The sequence below is a fragment of the Lontra canadensis genome, unplaced genomic scaffold (genome assembly GCF_010015895.1).
Source record: "Lontra canadensis isolate GAN:19392208 unplaced genomic scaffold, GSC_riverotter_1.0 scaffold32, whole genome shotgun sequence".
NCBI classification, from domain to species: Eukaryota; Metazoa; Chordata; class Mammalia; order Carnivora; family Mustelidae; genus Lontra; species Lontra canadensis.
Window position 1 is genome coordinate 15,325,474 of NW_022631026.1, and position 16,831 is coordinate 15,342,304.

At 37.0% G+C, this 16,831-nt stretch overlaps 1 protein-coding gene across 3 annotated transcripts in view; it reads right to left on the bottom strand.

Moving 5' to 3' along the window:
• LDAH (lipid droplet associated hydrolase) overlaps nt 1–16,831 on the bottom strand; it is a 105,266-nt gene that overhangs the window by 12,807 nt on the left and 75,628 nt on the right. For all 3 annotated transcript variants that reach the window (XM_032866915.1, XM_032866917.1, XM_032866916.1), the window contains exons 5-6: nt 16,374–16,608; nt 1,463–1,545 (exon numbers count right to left, since the gene is read on the bottom strand). In XM_032866915.1, the coding sequence (XP_032722806.1) occupies nt 1,463–1,545; nt 16,374–16,608 (318 nt within the window). The remainder of the gene's footprint in view (nt 1–1,462; nt 1,546–16,373; nt 16,609–16,831) is intronic.

Below are 16,831 nucleotides of genomic sequence, written 5' to 3' on the forward strand. Positions count from 1 at the left end.
GGTTCCTGGGCCTGGAAGAGCTGGCCCCTCAGCAGGGCGCCCTGCGTCGGACCCTACAGATGTCACAGCTTAGCACTGACCGTAAAACTCTAGATTAGCACAGCCCCCCCTCCCCTCAAAAATATATAAGCTAATTTGTAACTTGAAATTTTCTAATAACTACATTAAGAAGTATAAAAGAATAGATGAAATTACTTTTATTTATTTATTTATTTATATTTTATATACTTATTTGACAGAGAGACACACCGAGAGAGGGAACACAAGCAGGAGGAGTGAAAGAGGGAGAAGTAGGCTTCCTGGCCTGATGCGGGGCTCGATCCCAGGACCCTGGGATTAAGACCTGAGCCGAAGGCAGCCACTTAATGACTGAGCCACCCAGGTGCTTGGAAATTACTTTTAATAGTCTATTTTATTTAGCCTAATAGTCTAAAATATTATCATTTCAACATGCAATCAATATAAAAATATTAGTGAAATATTTTATGTCTTACGGGTACTAAGTTTCTGAAATCCAATGTGTCTGTTATATGTACAGCACACCTCCTTTCAGACTAGCCACAAAGAACCACACGTGGTTGGTGGCTGTCATGTTTAGACAGTGCAGCTCCATCCTATTCAAAATGGACAGGAGACAAATGACGCCATGGGAGTACCAGAGCCACCAATTCTAGGGTTCTTAGATATATTCTCAAACACGGTACCCTCCAGTTTCAGAGACTGGTGCTTCCAAATGTGTTTGTGCAAGACTCAAACATTTGGGGATGCCTGGGTGGCTTGGTCAGTTGGGCGTCTGCCTTCAGCTCAGGTCATGATGCCAGGGTCCTGGGACTGAGTCCCACATAGGGCTCCCTGCTCAGTGGGGAGTCTGCTTCTCCTTCTCCCTTGCCTTTCTTCCTGCTCATGCTCTCTCTTTCTCTGAAACAAATAAATAAAGTAAAAAAAAAAAAAAAAAAAAGATGCTAACATTTGGAGCAGTAACTTCCAAATGCTAAATATTTCAATCTTTGCCTTTCTGCACCTGCTTGTAGAGAAATCCGGTCTTGGTGTCAGAGCTGAACTTTCCTATTCTTATGCACTGGAGAATAAAGAAAGGTGAGTCAGCAGGTCATAGTGATGTTAGTTTTTGTCCAGTGTTTTATTTACATTTTGATATAACTCATTATTCTATATATTATTGAGACCTCCTCAGTAGAAGGGCCTAGAGAGAAGCATTGATTCTAGAAGCAAACCTAACAAAAACAGGTGGTAAACTTTATTTAAGCATATACCGAAATCTACAGTCAGCTGTACTTACTTCCTATGCAACTTTCAAGAACACCTTATTTGAGCTAGAAGTAGAACTCTGTGTGAAATCTACAAATCCTGGAGGTCTTACAGACTCTTAACCAATTCTAGCACTTCACGCTCAGTAAATATTTCTGCCCATCTACTTACTTCCTTGCAGCACCAAAGTGATTACCTTAGGTAAGTATGTCCTTATGGTTTCGTTGTCTCGCTTCACCACCTGCATCATTTCTTGGCCCCCAAGGTAGGCAGCATTAGCTACATTTAAAAAAAGAGTCAAACACTTAGAATATACACAATGAACACAAAAGTCAAAATAATTGGATTTAATTCCCATTCCCACTTTTCCTTACAGCAAGCACTGTCTGATGTGAGGTGTCACCGAGGCCAAGAAAGGTATGTTGCCCTCACTTGCCTTTCTCAACAGTGACACACAGCAGCGACAGAACAGCCTAACGTCAGCCACCAGAGCAAATGACCTATGGTGCGATTAAAAGCACAGACTTACAGATAAATCATGTATACTAGGGAAACTGCATGTAGTTACTAATGTGGAACTTTCCTGACCTTTTATTTTTTTTTTAAAGTTACAACTAAAATAAATGTTTATTTCAAAATAGGTTTAAAGGCTCCCTAAGATTTTTATTGAGGGTTAGTCCCAATGTACTATGTAATGAGCAAAGTTGACCCTCTCCCTTCCAAGATGTCACATACCTGAGAAAGTCCTCATCTACAAATTTTCATTAAATATTGTGTACCTTGGGTTCCATTTTGATTGGCATATTATTGTTATATTGCTTTCTTTTCTGTCATCATCTGCCTCATATATTTGTCCTTTTATTTTTTAATCTTTTCTCATTTTGTTTTAAGTATGTCTCTTGAAATCATAAGTAGACCTCTTTAAAAACGTAATCTAAAGGGACTTAACAGAGTCACATATTTCTGTCTGATTTGTCTCAGTCACAGATCTCTGGTCTGATTCCAACCATCCTGTTTTGTATATGCTTTGCTTTCTTTTAATTCCCAACTTTCTATCCCCTTTAGTGTGAATGATGTTTTCTTCTCCTATTTCTTTTAAAGTTCATTTATTTTTTTAGTAATCTCTACACCCAACATGGGGCTCAAACTCACAACCCCAAGATCAAGAGTTGCACGCTTTTCTGAGTGAGCCAGCCACGTGTCTCTTTACTGTCTCTTAAAAATTTCTTTTCACTAAATCGTCTGAAAGCATGAATTCTCCTTTTATTCACCGAGTGATTAGCTGTACCTAAAATTTTGGGAAAAAAATTTATATTTTTTCTATTGCTGTCTGGAATTAATCAGTGTCTATAATCTCTCCATCCAAACAAGGTGGACCCTGGCATCCCTGTACTTTCCTCATGCCTTCCTCTACCCTGTCTCCTCCTGGGAACTTTAGGTAATAAACTCTTATTCCAAGGGCAGTTCTCCATGCCTGTTACTTTACCACAGCCGATTTAAACAAATTCTGGACACACTGTAAAACAAGGAGGCAGAGCTGGTATTCTGGGAATGTCAGTGCCCTGGTTTTGTAGGTCAGAGTAGTGAAGGGGAGAAAGCTGCTCCAAGAGGGGCTGGGGAGGAAGCTCCAGAGACGAGCAGAGGGCTCCTCTTCACCTCCAGCTAAGTACTAATTGGCACTATCACGTGGGACACCACTAGAAGCTGGGGAAAGAACCGCCCGAGAGGATTTAGAGGGACAAGTGCCCAAACTGGGAGTAGTTACAGTTCCTACCGGCCTCTACCGGCCTAGTATGAATCTTGTAATTCATGGTGTATCAACTATAGAACTTGGAAACGTTTTGCTTTGGGAGTGGGGTAACATTAGCTCTAAACTAAATGCTGTCTTGCAACCAACTAACAAAGCTTAAAAGCAAGAACAGAAAGTATCAAACTATTTCCAAATAACATAACTGTCCCATAACAAAGCTTAAGAACTTCTACATAAATACAAAAATATCCAGCATCCAAAAAGGTAAAATTAACCATGTAAAACATCCCATAAACAGTTATCAAACATGCAAGGCAGGAAAATACAACCCAAAATAAGGGAAAAAATTAATTAAAACAGACTCCAAAATGACAAAGATAATAAAATTGGAAAACATTAATGTTGCTGCGAAAACTGGATATACACACATGAAAGAATGAGTTGGACCACTTCATACTGTATACAAAAATTAATTAACAACGGATCACAGTTCTAAATTTAAAACTCTCAGAAGGAAATATAAGACTAAATCTTTGTGATCTCAGATGAGGCAATGGGTTCTAAGACATGACACTAAAAGCAAAAGTGAGAAAAGGAAAAATAAACTGGTTTTCATAAAAATTACCACCATATGCACTTTAAAGGACACCATCAAGAAAGTGAAAAGACAGCCCATAGAATGAAAAAAAAAATGTATATCCAATAAGGATCTAGTATCCACAATATATAAAGAACTCTCACTACTCAATAAAATGACAAAAACTTGGTTAAAAATGGGCAAAAAGGAGCACCTAGTGGCACAGTTGGTTAAGTGTCCAACTCTTGATTTTGGCTCAGGTTGTGATCTCAGGGTCACTGGCTCGAGCCCTGCACTGGGTTCCACACGCTCAGCTCAAAGTATGCTTGAGTTTCCCTCTCTCTCTCTCTTCCTCTGCTCCTCACCCCCATGCTTGCATGTGCTCTTTTTCTTTCTCTCTCTAAAATAAGTAAATGAATCTTTAAAAAAATGGGCAAAGATTTGAATAGGCCTTACTCTAAAGAAGAAGTACAGATGGCCAATAAGTGTGTGAAAAGATGCTGAACATCATTAGTCATCAAAGAAATGCAATCAAAACCACAATGTCATACCACATCACACCTAATGGACAGCTATAAGAAAAAAAGACAAACAAAAGCCAGTGCTGACAGGGATGCAGAGAAATTGAAGCCCTCATACATTGTGTGTGACATTGTAAATTGGTACAGGCACTTTGGAAAACAGTTTGACAGCTACTCAAAATGTTAAATATAGAGTTACCAGATATATCCAGCACTTCCATTTGTAGGCACAAACCCAAGATAACTGAAAACAGAGGTCCGCACAAAACTTTATATGAACGGGTACAGCAACATTGTCCATGATAACCAAAAAGTAGAAACAATCTGTATGGTCATCAACTGACGAATGGAAAACCAAAATATGACATAGCCATATAATGAATATTATTGAGCAATAATGAAGTACTGATACATGCCACAACATGAATGAACCCTGGACACATCATGCTAAATGAAAGAAGCAGGTTACAAAGAGCCACATACTATATAATTCCTTTTATGTTAAATGTCCATTATAGGCAAATACATTGAGAGAGAAAGTAGATTAGGGGTTGTTAGGGACTGGGGGAAGGTGGAAATGGGGAGTGATAGGCATGGGTTTCTTTTTAAGGTGATGAAAATATTCTAAAGTCAGATAGTTGTCAAGGTTGTACTACTCTGAGTAATATACTAAAAAACAAGCACTGAAGAGTGAGTTTTATGGCATGTTAATTATATCAAAATTAGCCTATTTTTATAAAATTGGTATTTACAGATATTGAAAGTTTTGTAACCTATTCCATATATTTGAGAAGTGAGAAATATTGAACATGTTAAGCAGAATTATGGAAGATATAAGACACAATTCAAACTTCTAGAGATGAAAAATACATCAGATGGGATAACAGCAGAGTAGACATCATAAAAGAAAAATTAGTGAATTGAAGACAGAGCAATAGAAACTATCCAAGAGGAAACATGGAGAAAAAGAAACTGGGGTTGGGGGGCAGGGGGAAGAACAGAACCACAGAGAACCACAAGTGAACTTGAAAGTGGTATCATATGTCATATACCATGTAACTGGAGTCTCTGAAGGAGGGAGGTACAGAAAAAATATCTGAAAAAATATTAAAATATTACAACCATAAACCCACAAATCCAAGAAGCTCAAAGAATCCCAAAGCGTAAGAACCGTGAAGAAAGCTATACCAAAGTACATAATAAATTGCTTCAAACTAGTGATAAAGAGAAAATCTTAAAAGTACACAGAGAAAAATGATGTACAGTTGACCCTTTTATAACATGGGTTTGAAGTGTGTGGGTCCACTTATACAGGGATTCTTTTTGATTAATATAGGACAGTACTGTTAATGTATTTTCTCTTCCTTATGATTTTCTTAATGTTTTCTTCTTTCTAGCTTACTTTACTGTAGGAATACAGTATATAAAAATGCAACATACACAGCATGTATTGACTGTTTATGTTATTGGTAAGGCTTCTGATGAATAGTAGGCTATTAATAGTTAAACTTTGGGGGAGTCAAAAGCTATATGCAGATCTTTGACTGCAAAGGGAGTTGGTGCCCCATCCCTCACATTGTTCAAGGGTCAACTGTATTACATACAGACGAACCAAGAGCTAACATGACAGCAGATTTCCTTCTGAAATGATGTAACTAGGAGACAATGGAGGAGCACTTCTAAAGTAACGAAAGGGGGAAAAACTTGCCAATCTAGAATTCTATAGTCAGTAAAAATAGCTTTAAAAAATGGAGGCAGAATACATTTCCAGACATACAAAAGCTGAAAGAATTAACTGTCAGTTGAACTACAAGAAATGTCATGAGAAATACTTAAAGCAAGAAGAAGATGGAAATTTTGTCTACACAGAGAGATAAAGGACATCAGAAATAGTAATTATGTGGGTGAATTTAAATTACATTTCTGTTATTTATAGCTATTTATAAGACAACTGACTGTTTAACTGAAAATAATAATAACATATCAAAGAAGTAAATATATGACAACACTATCACAATGAGGGAGGGAGAAAGGACTCACTGTTGTTAAGTTTCTTATGGCATACTTCAAGTGGTATAATGTAATCTGAAGGCTGTAAAAGTTAAAGGTGTTCATTGTAAACTGTAGTGACCACTGACACAGCAAAACAAAGAATGACTAATAAGCCAATGAAGGAGATGAAATCATAAAAAATACACAACTGATTCATAGGAAGGTAGGAAAAAAGCAAAAATGGAACAAAGACATAGGAAAATAGAAAATATATATCAAGATTACAGATTTAAGGCAGCCCAATTCATAACTATATTAAATATAAATTCTCAACATTCAAATCAATATGCAGAGTAGATAAGAAAGCAAGAGTCAACTATTTGCTGCCTACAAGAAATAGACCTTATATATAAAGACATAAATCGGCTAAAAGTTAAAAAACGGAAAAAGATATATCATGCTAACTTTAGCCCAAAGAAAGGTGGAATGACTATATTAATATCAGAAAAAACTGGATTTCAGAGATAAGAATATTACCGGAGATGAAGGGTTAATTCATCAGGAAGGTATAAAAGTCCTAAATGCTTATGCACCTAATATGTTTGAACTTCAAAATACGTGAAGTAAAAACTAACAGAAATATAAAAAGAAACAGACAAATCCACAAATATAGTTGGAGATTTCAACACTCATCTTCTAATAACTGATTGGAACAGTCAGAAAGAAAATCAGTAAGGATAAAGAAAATGACACCATCATGAATACTCAACTTTTGCATCAACATGGATGGGACTGGAGGGGATTATGCTGAGTGAAATAAGTCAAGGAGAGACAGTCAATTATCATATGGTTTCACTTACTTGTGGAACATAAGGAATAACAGGGAGGACATTAGGAGAAGGAAAGGAAAAGTGAATCAGAGAAGAAAGGAAAAGTGAATGGGGGGAAATCGGAGGGGAAGATGAACCATGAGAGACTGTACTCTTGAGAAACAATCTGAGGGTTTTAGAGGGGAGGGGAGTAGGGGGATGAATGAGCCTGGTGGTGGCTATTAAGAAGGGCACATATTGTATGGAGCCCTGAGTATTGTATATCAACAATGAATCTTGGAACACTGCATCAAAAACTAATGATGTATTTTATGGTGACTGACGTAACACAACAAGAAAAATAAAATAAAATAAAAAATAATTAAAAAACAAAGGAAAAAAGAAAAAGAAAAAAAAAAGAAAATGACACCATCAATCAACTTGACCTAAGTGACATCTATAGAACAGTCTCCCCATCAAGAACAGAATATACTTTCTTTTCAAGTATCCACAGAGCATTTCCCAAGTTAAGCCACATTCTAGTCCATAAAACATGTATCAATCCATTTAAACAATTAAAATCATACAAAATATGTTCTCTGGCCATAATGGAAGTAAATTAGAAATCGATAACAGAAAGATACCTGGAAAATCGCCAAATATATAGAAATGAAATAACCCATTTCAAAATAACCCCTGGGTCAAAGAAGAAATCTAAAGGGAAATAAGAGAGTATTGTGAATAAGTGAATAAAAATAAAACCACATCATATCCAAATTTGTGGGACATGACCACAGCAATATTTAGAGAGTAATTTATAAAGCACCAAAAACCTATTTTAGAAATGGAAAAAGATCTCAAATGAATGACCTCAGTTCCACCATAGGAAACTAGAAAATGCCAAAGTAGGCAGAATAAAGTAAATAATAATATTCATAGCAGAAATTAGTGAAACAGAAGGCAGAAAAACAATTGAGAAAATAAATGAAACCAAGAACAAGTTTGGTAAAATTTATAAGCCTTTAATCAGACTGATCAGGAAAAAAAAATACATGAGAACATGAGACATAAAACATTATCAATATCGGGAAAGAGAAGAAACACCCTATAGATCTTACAGGCACCAAAAGGATAATCAAGTAATCTTGTAAATGACTTTATGCCAAGAAATTCAACAACTGAGATAAAATGAACAAAGTCAGAAATTTTAAGCTTACTTGAAAACAGATAACCTGAAAAATCTTATATCTATTGAAGAAATTAAATTTATAATTTAGAGCCTTTTCACAAAGAAAACTCCAGGGTAAGAGGACTTCATTGGTCCACTCTACCGAATATTTAAGGAAGAAATAATATTGATTTATATAAACTCTTCCAGAAATGACTACACATATATGGATATCGGGGTTTTGACAGACAGAGGTAGCATTTAAGAGCAGCAGAAAATAATGGTCTGTGGTAGGCAGAATTCTTGGCTGACATGAATAATCCTTGCCCTTCTATGGTCTCCTCTCTTTGGAGTGTGGGTGACACCTGTGAATCTGATGACATCTTAACCCCTTAACTAGGTTATGTTATACAGCAGAGATGACTAGGGATGATCATCCTGGTGGTCTTAACCAGTCACACAGGTCTTTCAAAATCTGAGTTTTCCTCTGGCTGGTGGAAGAAGAGGGAGTCAGAGATTCAAAGTGCTCAAAGGATTAGAAGAACCACTGCTGGTTTGAAGCTGGAGTTCATGTGGAAGGGAATGGAGACTGACCTGTGGGAGCTAAGATGGACCCCTGGCTCACAGTGAGCAAGACCGTGGGGACGTCAGTCAGAAAGCCACATAAACTGGACTCTACCAACAACCCGAATGAGCTCAGAAGTGGATTTTTGGACGTGCAGGGCCATAAGGGAGGTTTCTGAGATCCGGGCAATGGGGACTCTTGAGCTGAGTGGGAGTTACGTGGGAGTTTACTGTGGGATAATTCGTGGAGGTAAAAACATTCATGTTTTAATCACTTTTCTGTAGTATTAGTCCTGAATCAGAAACAACTTAAAAAATTCAAATAGCTTATAAGGAATTTTGTATTTTTAAAAGTAATTTTTTTTTTTTAATCAGGGAATGTACCTCACTCTGTCTTTATTTCTATTCTTCTTTTTCCCTGATAATTTCTAAGTATACTTTTTTTTTTTAAAAAGAAAGTAACATACCAGTTTCCTTTCCAGTAATTGCTCCAAGGAAGCCATCTTTTTCATTCCTCAGAAATGCTTGTAACACAACACAGTGGTCAGAAATAATAATACCAAATGGACATGTAATTTCCTAAGGGGAAAATACATTTCTCTTGGCAATGACTGTCAACAGCATTCCTGGAAACCCAGCAGAATTCAGAGTTTCAAGCACCACAGTGAAGGAAATATCCAGGAGCAGGAGTAATGGAAACAAAAACATGAACATGAACGAAAGAGAAGGATTCAGAAAAATGTGAATTGTTTACTTCTTTTTCCATCACAGATCTAAGTCCAGGTATAAGAAAACTCACCGAGGAGTCTAATATTCTGGTCTTTTTGCTACTGTATCCTCTGAAACCTGCTTACTAAGTATCATTGCAGGACTTGTCCTCCCAGGATAGTGGCTAATGGAATGAGGAGTGGGGACTGATGTTGGAAGACTGGTAGGACTTTCAGCTCACAGGTGAGATGGTATCACAAGTTCTCCAAGTACACGTAATCTAGGAAGGAAAACTGTCTTCTGCTGAACTCCATCACCTACCTTGATGCTACTTCATCTTTCTGGAAAAATCCCAACTCATCTTTAAGTCCAACTCATTTGTCTTTTTCCTTCCTTACCTAGGTAGAACTGATTCCTCCTTTATTGGCATCATTCATTCTGGACATCAATTCTCATGACAGCCCTAGCCGTGACAGATGACAATTCTTCACAAAAGTCTGCCTTACCATGCTGGAAGTTAGCTGAAAGGCAGGTGCTTTATTTCATTTATTATTCTTTTCAGGGCTTATCTGTGTACTTGGTGAACGACAGGTGTCAGTAAGGGTTGTTAAATGAAATGGGAAGGGATTGCGCTGCTGTCGGTTTTTCTGTGGGGTCTGGGAGGCAATGGCTAGGAGGATAAACCTGCTGAGTGGTGCCTGAGCTGATGTTACCGTGGAGGCCAGAACTGGAGGCAGATGCACAGGGACACTGGTGAGCCAAGCTGGGAGGTACTAGTATAAGACTTCCACAATCACTTCAGGGAAGCATCTGAGAGCTTCTGTTGGGACTGACAAAAATTAGGCCTCATAAAGCACTGGTCTCAGCAGTGAGGAAAAATGCAGAGGGAAGTAAATCCACAGTGAGTGATATAGTAGGAAGTTTGGAGGGGAGATGCACACACAGTTTTCTGAAGTAGAACTTGGGGATTGGAAGCCAAGTTGTCTTGCTGGTTTGGTGACAGGAAGTCTAGAGCCTCCTGTCAGGTTTCACAGAATGCCCCTGTTTGTTTGGTTTTGCCATTATACTGGTTATTATAACCATCCATTTAGTCTGCAATAGTCTGCCAGCAGATCATCTTAACACCTCTGTGACACTGAGTTCACCAAAGGGAAAAACACAACTCAAGGTATATGATTTTTTTTTTTTTTTTGGGGAAAAAATTAATACAACTTTGTAGAGTAGCAGATAACATATACATATAAATTTCTTTAGAAAAATATAGTTGGGGGAAATCAGAGGGGGAGACAAACCAGGAGACACTGTGGAGTCTGAGAAACAAACTGAGGGTTTTGGAGAGGAGGGAAGTAGGGGGATGGGTGAGCCTGGTAGTGGGTATTATGGAGGGCACGTATTGCTTGGAGCACTGGGTGTGGTGCATAAACAATGCACTGAAAATAAAAGATAAAATAAAAAAAAAAAGAAAAAAGAAAAATACAGCAAAACTTTCATTGAGTCACTGAATTCTAAATCAGAGATGATATTCCAGTGTTGTATCCAACCACCTTTTGTCCTAAATCCTAATACTGACCACCCCACCCCCACACACAGCCACACACACCCCTCTTCCATCATGTTGCATTTTAGGCTAAATTTCCATGAATTCTTAAAGCTGCAGTTGTCTTTTAGCAAGAAATTTTTCTAAGCTACACACATAATGAGAGAATAGGTAACATGGGAGTCTGATTTTGTCTTACTCAAAAAATTATTCTGAGATTGAATTAAAAATATTTTGAGACGAAATATGGGCTTCTTTAGTAAAGCTTATGTTTACTAGTACATGTTTAAACAGTTATTTCCATGTAGACCAAGGAAAAGAAAGATAATGAAAGTTTTTTTTTTTTTTAAGAATGTATGCAACAAAGTAACATGCCCACCAGGAATGTCTTTTCTATCTGCACTATGTTTTTCTAGTTAGTTAACTCAAAGGAATTAAAACATGAATTTGGCCTAATGAATGAAAAGACCGTAGAATATTTTTTAAAGTTAATTATCCTGACCTGTGATACTGCTAAGCTAAAATATATTTGCTTTTAGCTTTGATCAAGAAATCCAATTTAACTGTCTCAGTGAAAAGCCTGTTTCTCATGAAACAGAAGACCATCTATTGTAAAGAAATACTCAGTAGCAAACATTCCAGAATTAAAATTAAACTAAAAAACCCCACATATTTTCTTTAAAATCAATTAAAACAATCTAATTATGCAAATTGATCTGATGAATTCTGAGGTAAAGTTTATAAAGTATGCTAATAGAATCTGAGCTACTCTTTGGATGCGATAGGAAGTGATGTTTCACTCAATCTGCTGAAGAAGTCTAATACGTAGAATCCCAGCCCATAGCAAGTACCATCTTTGCCAAAGGGGCAACAGCATTTGAAGTACTTGAATATTTTGGTTCCTTGAATTTTTCAGACCTTACTGCAACAAAAAAATATGTGTATAAACTAAAGGATACAGAAAATCAGTGTCTATCTAGATAGGGCAGGATTTATTATCCACTATTTGGACTAGCAAACTTCCTCCATTTGTTTCTGTAAGATTTCTACTGGAGCACAGACATTACATAATGTGCAAACACTGCAAGGCCTCCTAAAAGTCAGGCTGGCATGTTAAAGGTCACTGTCTGGATGACAGGAAAGCCAGGTCTGCAGAGGATGTCACGGATGGCAGAGACCACTGAGAATGATCTTGGAGCGGGTCTTCCTCTCTTGGTGAGCCCTCTCTTTGTGTAACCTAAAATTCATACTTCTGACTCAAGTGGACTGGCTTGAGTACTGATTACCTTCACCATTCATGGGATACAAGTTCAGCAGGAGCCCACTAATCATCTGCAAAAGCCAGGATCTTATGAGTGTTGGTCTCCCTCAGCTGGGATCCCATCTTCCTTTCATAGTAAGCAAGGTCATCAGAATCACCTAAGGGATAGCCAGGGCAAGCCCAGGCAAAGGCAGTTTCCGTGGTACTTGTTGCAAGAGGAGGAAAGGGTGATGTGGGATCCCAAGCGGACAAGTAGGAAGAGGATGGCTAGGATGACTGAATGCTTGATTAAGGATCAGCCTAGGGTCACTACTAGGAGACTTAATTAAGACTCATGTAAACCACTAACCAAGAACCCAAATAAAAAAGAAGTAATTTTTGCCTGCTTTCCCTTTACCCAAGGTTTCACAGTCCAAGTGGGTAATGGGGAAAAGAGACCCCTGAAGTACTGCTCACTTGAACATCAGAAAGCCAGATCCAGAACAAAGAGAACAGAAAATCAGAGAAGGAAGGATGGCAGAAATAGCAGAGCTGTGCTCCGAAAGTTTGTTTGCACGTTGGTTGTTTAGAACAGAGATGAAGCAAGGCAGCTGGGAGCTCAGTCTAGTTTAGAGTCTAATTTGCACATAGTATCTAACTTGTACAACAGTGGTTGTGAGGAAAAGGAATCCCGGGACTCTCCAAGCAGCAATGCAGCTGGAAGGCTCTAGTTGCCTTGAGCCAGGGAGGGTAGTGTGTCAAGTCTGAACAGTCTTGCTTCTCGATGCCTGCACTTGGGGCTCTGGAAGACACAGCAGGAGGTCAACTGCTATAGCTGGAAGGAAGATTCCTTTCTCTCACCTGCAGCTTATGCACCCCATTTCTCAAAGAGGGTGCTTAGAACTCTGGTGTAGAAAAATTGGAAGACACCTTTATTATAACAGACACTTAATTATATGTCACATGTGTTACACAGTCACTAAACGTATATAGAAAAATGAATAAAACTTTCATATACTCTATGTCCTGGCTTGGGTTTGGAAAATATTTCTGAAGATGTGTAAGAAAAGCACAGGTGGCTACCTATCTAATGCCCATCAGAAACATATGATTTGGGTGAAGTGTTCTATAAATGTCTATTAAATCCTGTTGATTGACATTGTGGTTGAATTCTTCTATATCCTTGCTAATTTTCTGTCTTGTTCTAGCAACTGTTGAGAGAGGTGTTCTTAAGTATCCAACTATAATTGAGAATTTGTCCATTACTCCTTTCAGTTCTATCAGTTTTGCTGCATTTATTTTGTAGCTCTCTTGTTTGGTGCACACACGTTTTGGATTGGTATGTCTTCTATCTTCCTGGTAGACTGAACCTTTTATTATTATTATTATTTTAATTTTTAAATTAACATATAATGTATTATTTGCTTCAGGGCGAACCTTTTATTATTAATGCAAGGTCATTCCTGGTTCCTTTTGATTAATGTTTACATGATGTATCGTTTCCCATTCTTTTACTTTCAATCTACCTATATAATTATATTTGAACTGGGATGTCTGAAGACAGCCTACACTTAGATAATGTTTTTTAATCTATTCTGCCAATCTTTGTCTTTTAATTGATATATTTTGACCATTTACATGTAATGTAATTATTGGTATATTAGAGTCTGTATGCCATTGTATTATTTGTTTTCTGTTTTTTTGTTTGTTTGTTTGTTTGTTTCTCTATGTTCTTTCTCTTGCCTTCCTACGTGTTACTGCATATGCAGGGGTTTTGGTACTTAGGAAAAGCAGAGAAAAGTACATCCATTCCATTTTCCTGGAAGCAGAATTCCTCAGAAGAAAATGGAGTCCCTAACTGGAAAATGCTTTTTATAATCTTCTCTATAGGGTAAAAAGAAAAACTCCAAAAGAAAAAAAAAACTGTAAAGAGAAATAAGATGATTTGTTGACATGTTATGTGGAGTAACTTTATCTATGCTTGCCACAATTTGAAATCACTTCCATTTGGTCTCAAATAATTTCCAAAGACGTACTGTCTCTTAGAAATCAAGTCTAACTTTTGGTCTGATCAATGACTGAAAACCAGACAGGGGAAGGGTTTCTGACTTGCAGTCAATGCCTTTCTCACCTAGGCATTGTGAGATTCCTGTCTCTTCTAGAATAGGAAGGAAGGATAAGGGGCCATACTAGGATTTTAAGGGGCCTCTCCAACTTTGGTCTTTGGTATTTTTTATAACTATCCTTAGCCCTTCTCCCCTTCTGCCTATCTCTCTTCTTCCACTGCTATGCTAAGTCTATAATAAAGAGTGGGGGTTGGAGAGCGTATGGAACAGACAAAAATTTACAAACACAGAAAATATATTGAACTTGATATTTGCAATCACTGTTTCTTACTACATATTTATAAAAATACCTCATACAACCAATCTGTAGATGTACAACAGGGCTGTGACTTGTTTCTGGATTCATTATGTACATGGCAGTGTGGCACTCTTAACACAGGTGAGCATGGTAAGCTTTTTTCAGGAGTCCTGCCTTTATGGTTGACTTGGGCAAAAAGATGATAGCAGCAGCTATGGTAAAAGGAAGTTTTAGCATACAGGTAGATTTCAAAAGTTTGAACACTACCCACTATGTGTATGACTGCATAATTCCTGTAATTTCTCTGTATTTATGTATTTTCATCTATAAAATGGCGAGAGTAAAATACCCAAGCCTGATTAGTTCAGAGGACTACAAGTAAAAGCTTAAAACGGTGCCATTAGCTGCTGCTGCAACTGTCATTATATCCTTTGCTGGAGGATTATTATATATAATCATATATATATATATATATATATATATATATAAAATATACATAATCCTTTATTATACATATATATTATATATATGTTTATATTATTATAAACAAAATATTATATAGACACTTTGCATATGTTATCATATTTAATCCTACAATAAACTTTTGAGGTATAGATTAAGAAAGGATTGTTTTATTATGAAAATGATTTATAAATACTCTATAAATTAGTATTAACTAAAAAGGTAGATTACATTTAAAAAACCAAGGTTGAAGCCAAAAAGTAAAGTAGCAAATATCTCCTGGCACATTCAGAAAATATAATCAGCACAACACCCAGGGTTGTATTACCATGACTATCATTTGTTACTTTTATCATTTAAACCCCTCCAAAAACATTTAAAGAGGAAAATAAAAGTATTGCCTATTCACTCTATGGGAATATTGGGCCTGGTTTCCTTGGCTGGTTTCCCTTAAGTTCTCACACTGGAGTAATAGGGTGCCCCCTTGATTCCTACAAAGATTCCATATATACTATATACAGAATTTTTCCCACCATCCAGCAGCTAGAGTGGAGGATCAGAAAGATAAGTTTTAAAATTAAAGCTTGATGAAAATTAAAATTAAAGCTTCTATTCCTATTTTTGTTTTATGTCTAGTTTTAAGCTTTTGGGAGAGAAAAAAAACCAACAATAATTCCTTGCTCAATATTCACTGACTGTCTGAGGTTATTCTCTTACCACTTTTTGATACGAGATTAGACATATACATTTTATTTTATTTTTTCTTTTGTTTCTAAATTTTTATTTACTTTTTAGATTTTATTTAAATTCAAATTAGTTAACATATAGTGTATTATTAGTTTCAGGGGTAGAATTTAGAGTTTTGTCAGTTATATATAACATCCAGTGCTCATTATATCAAATACCCCTCTTAATGCTCATACCCCAACTAGCCCATCCTCCCACCCACCTCCTGCCCAGCAACCCTCAGTTTGTTCTCTATAGTTAAGAATCTCTTACGGTTTGCCTCCCTCTCCTTATCTTATTTTTCCTTCCCTTCTCCTATGTTCATCAGTTTTATTTCTTCAATTCCGCATGAGTGGAATCTATATACAGTATTTGTCTTTCTCTGACTTGTTTTGCTCAGCATAATACATTCTAGTTCCATCCATGTTGTTGCAAATGGCAAGACTTCATTCTTTTAATCACTGCACAGTAGTCTGTTTGCATTTCTATACACCAATAATGAAGCAGCAGAAAGAGAAATCAAGGAATCCCATCCCATTTACAATTGCACCCAAAACCATAACAGACCTAGGAATAAAGCTGCCAAAGAGATAAAGGTTCTGGACTCTGAAAACTATAGAACACTTACGAAAGAAATTGAGAAAGACACAAAGAAATGGAAAAATATATACATTGTAAAAGGTGCTTACCAAGGCAAAACGGTTCTAATACATTCAGGACCGAAAATTCATTCTGTAGGTTCATCATTTGAAGGGCAATTCTGATCATAAAGGACTTGATTTTCTCAGGCCACGGTTTAAGTAGAAGGTAGGCAAAAACGTAGAGAGCATATCGAAGCCAGCACAGAAGCGGAGTGGCGATCCTGCCGTTCGGGGACTCAGACAATCGCTCAATTGTTGGAAAGAGCAGAAAGGAGCGAATTATCTATAATAAAAAACATATTTTGATGAGAAGTTTTCTTAAGGGATAACCCACTGTTTTACTGTTTCATCCATACAGTATGAACAAATGGGGTTTCAGAATATGACAAAGATCTGTTGTGAAAGAGAACCACTACCTGCTTGTCTTCTCACTGCTCAAGCCATCTGAGGGAGAATGTAAGGATGTCCTCTTGAGTTACTGGGATTAATTTTCAGGGTGAGGAGCA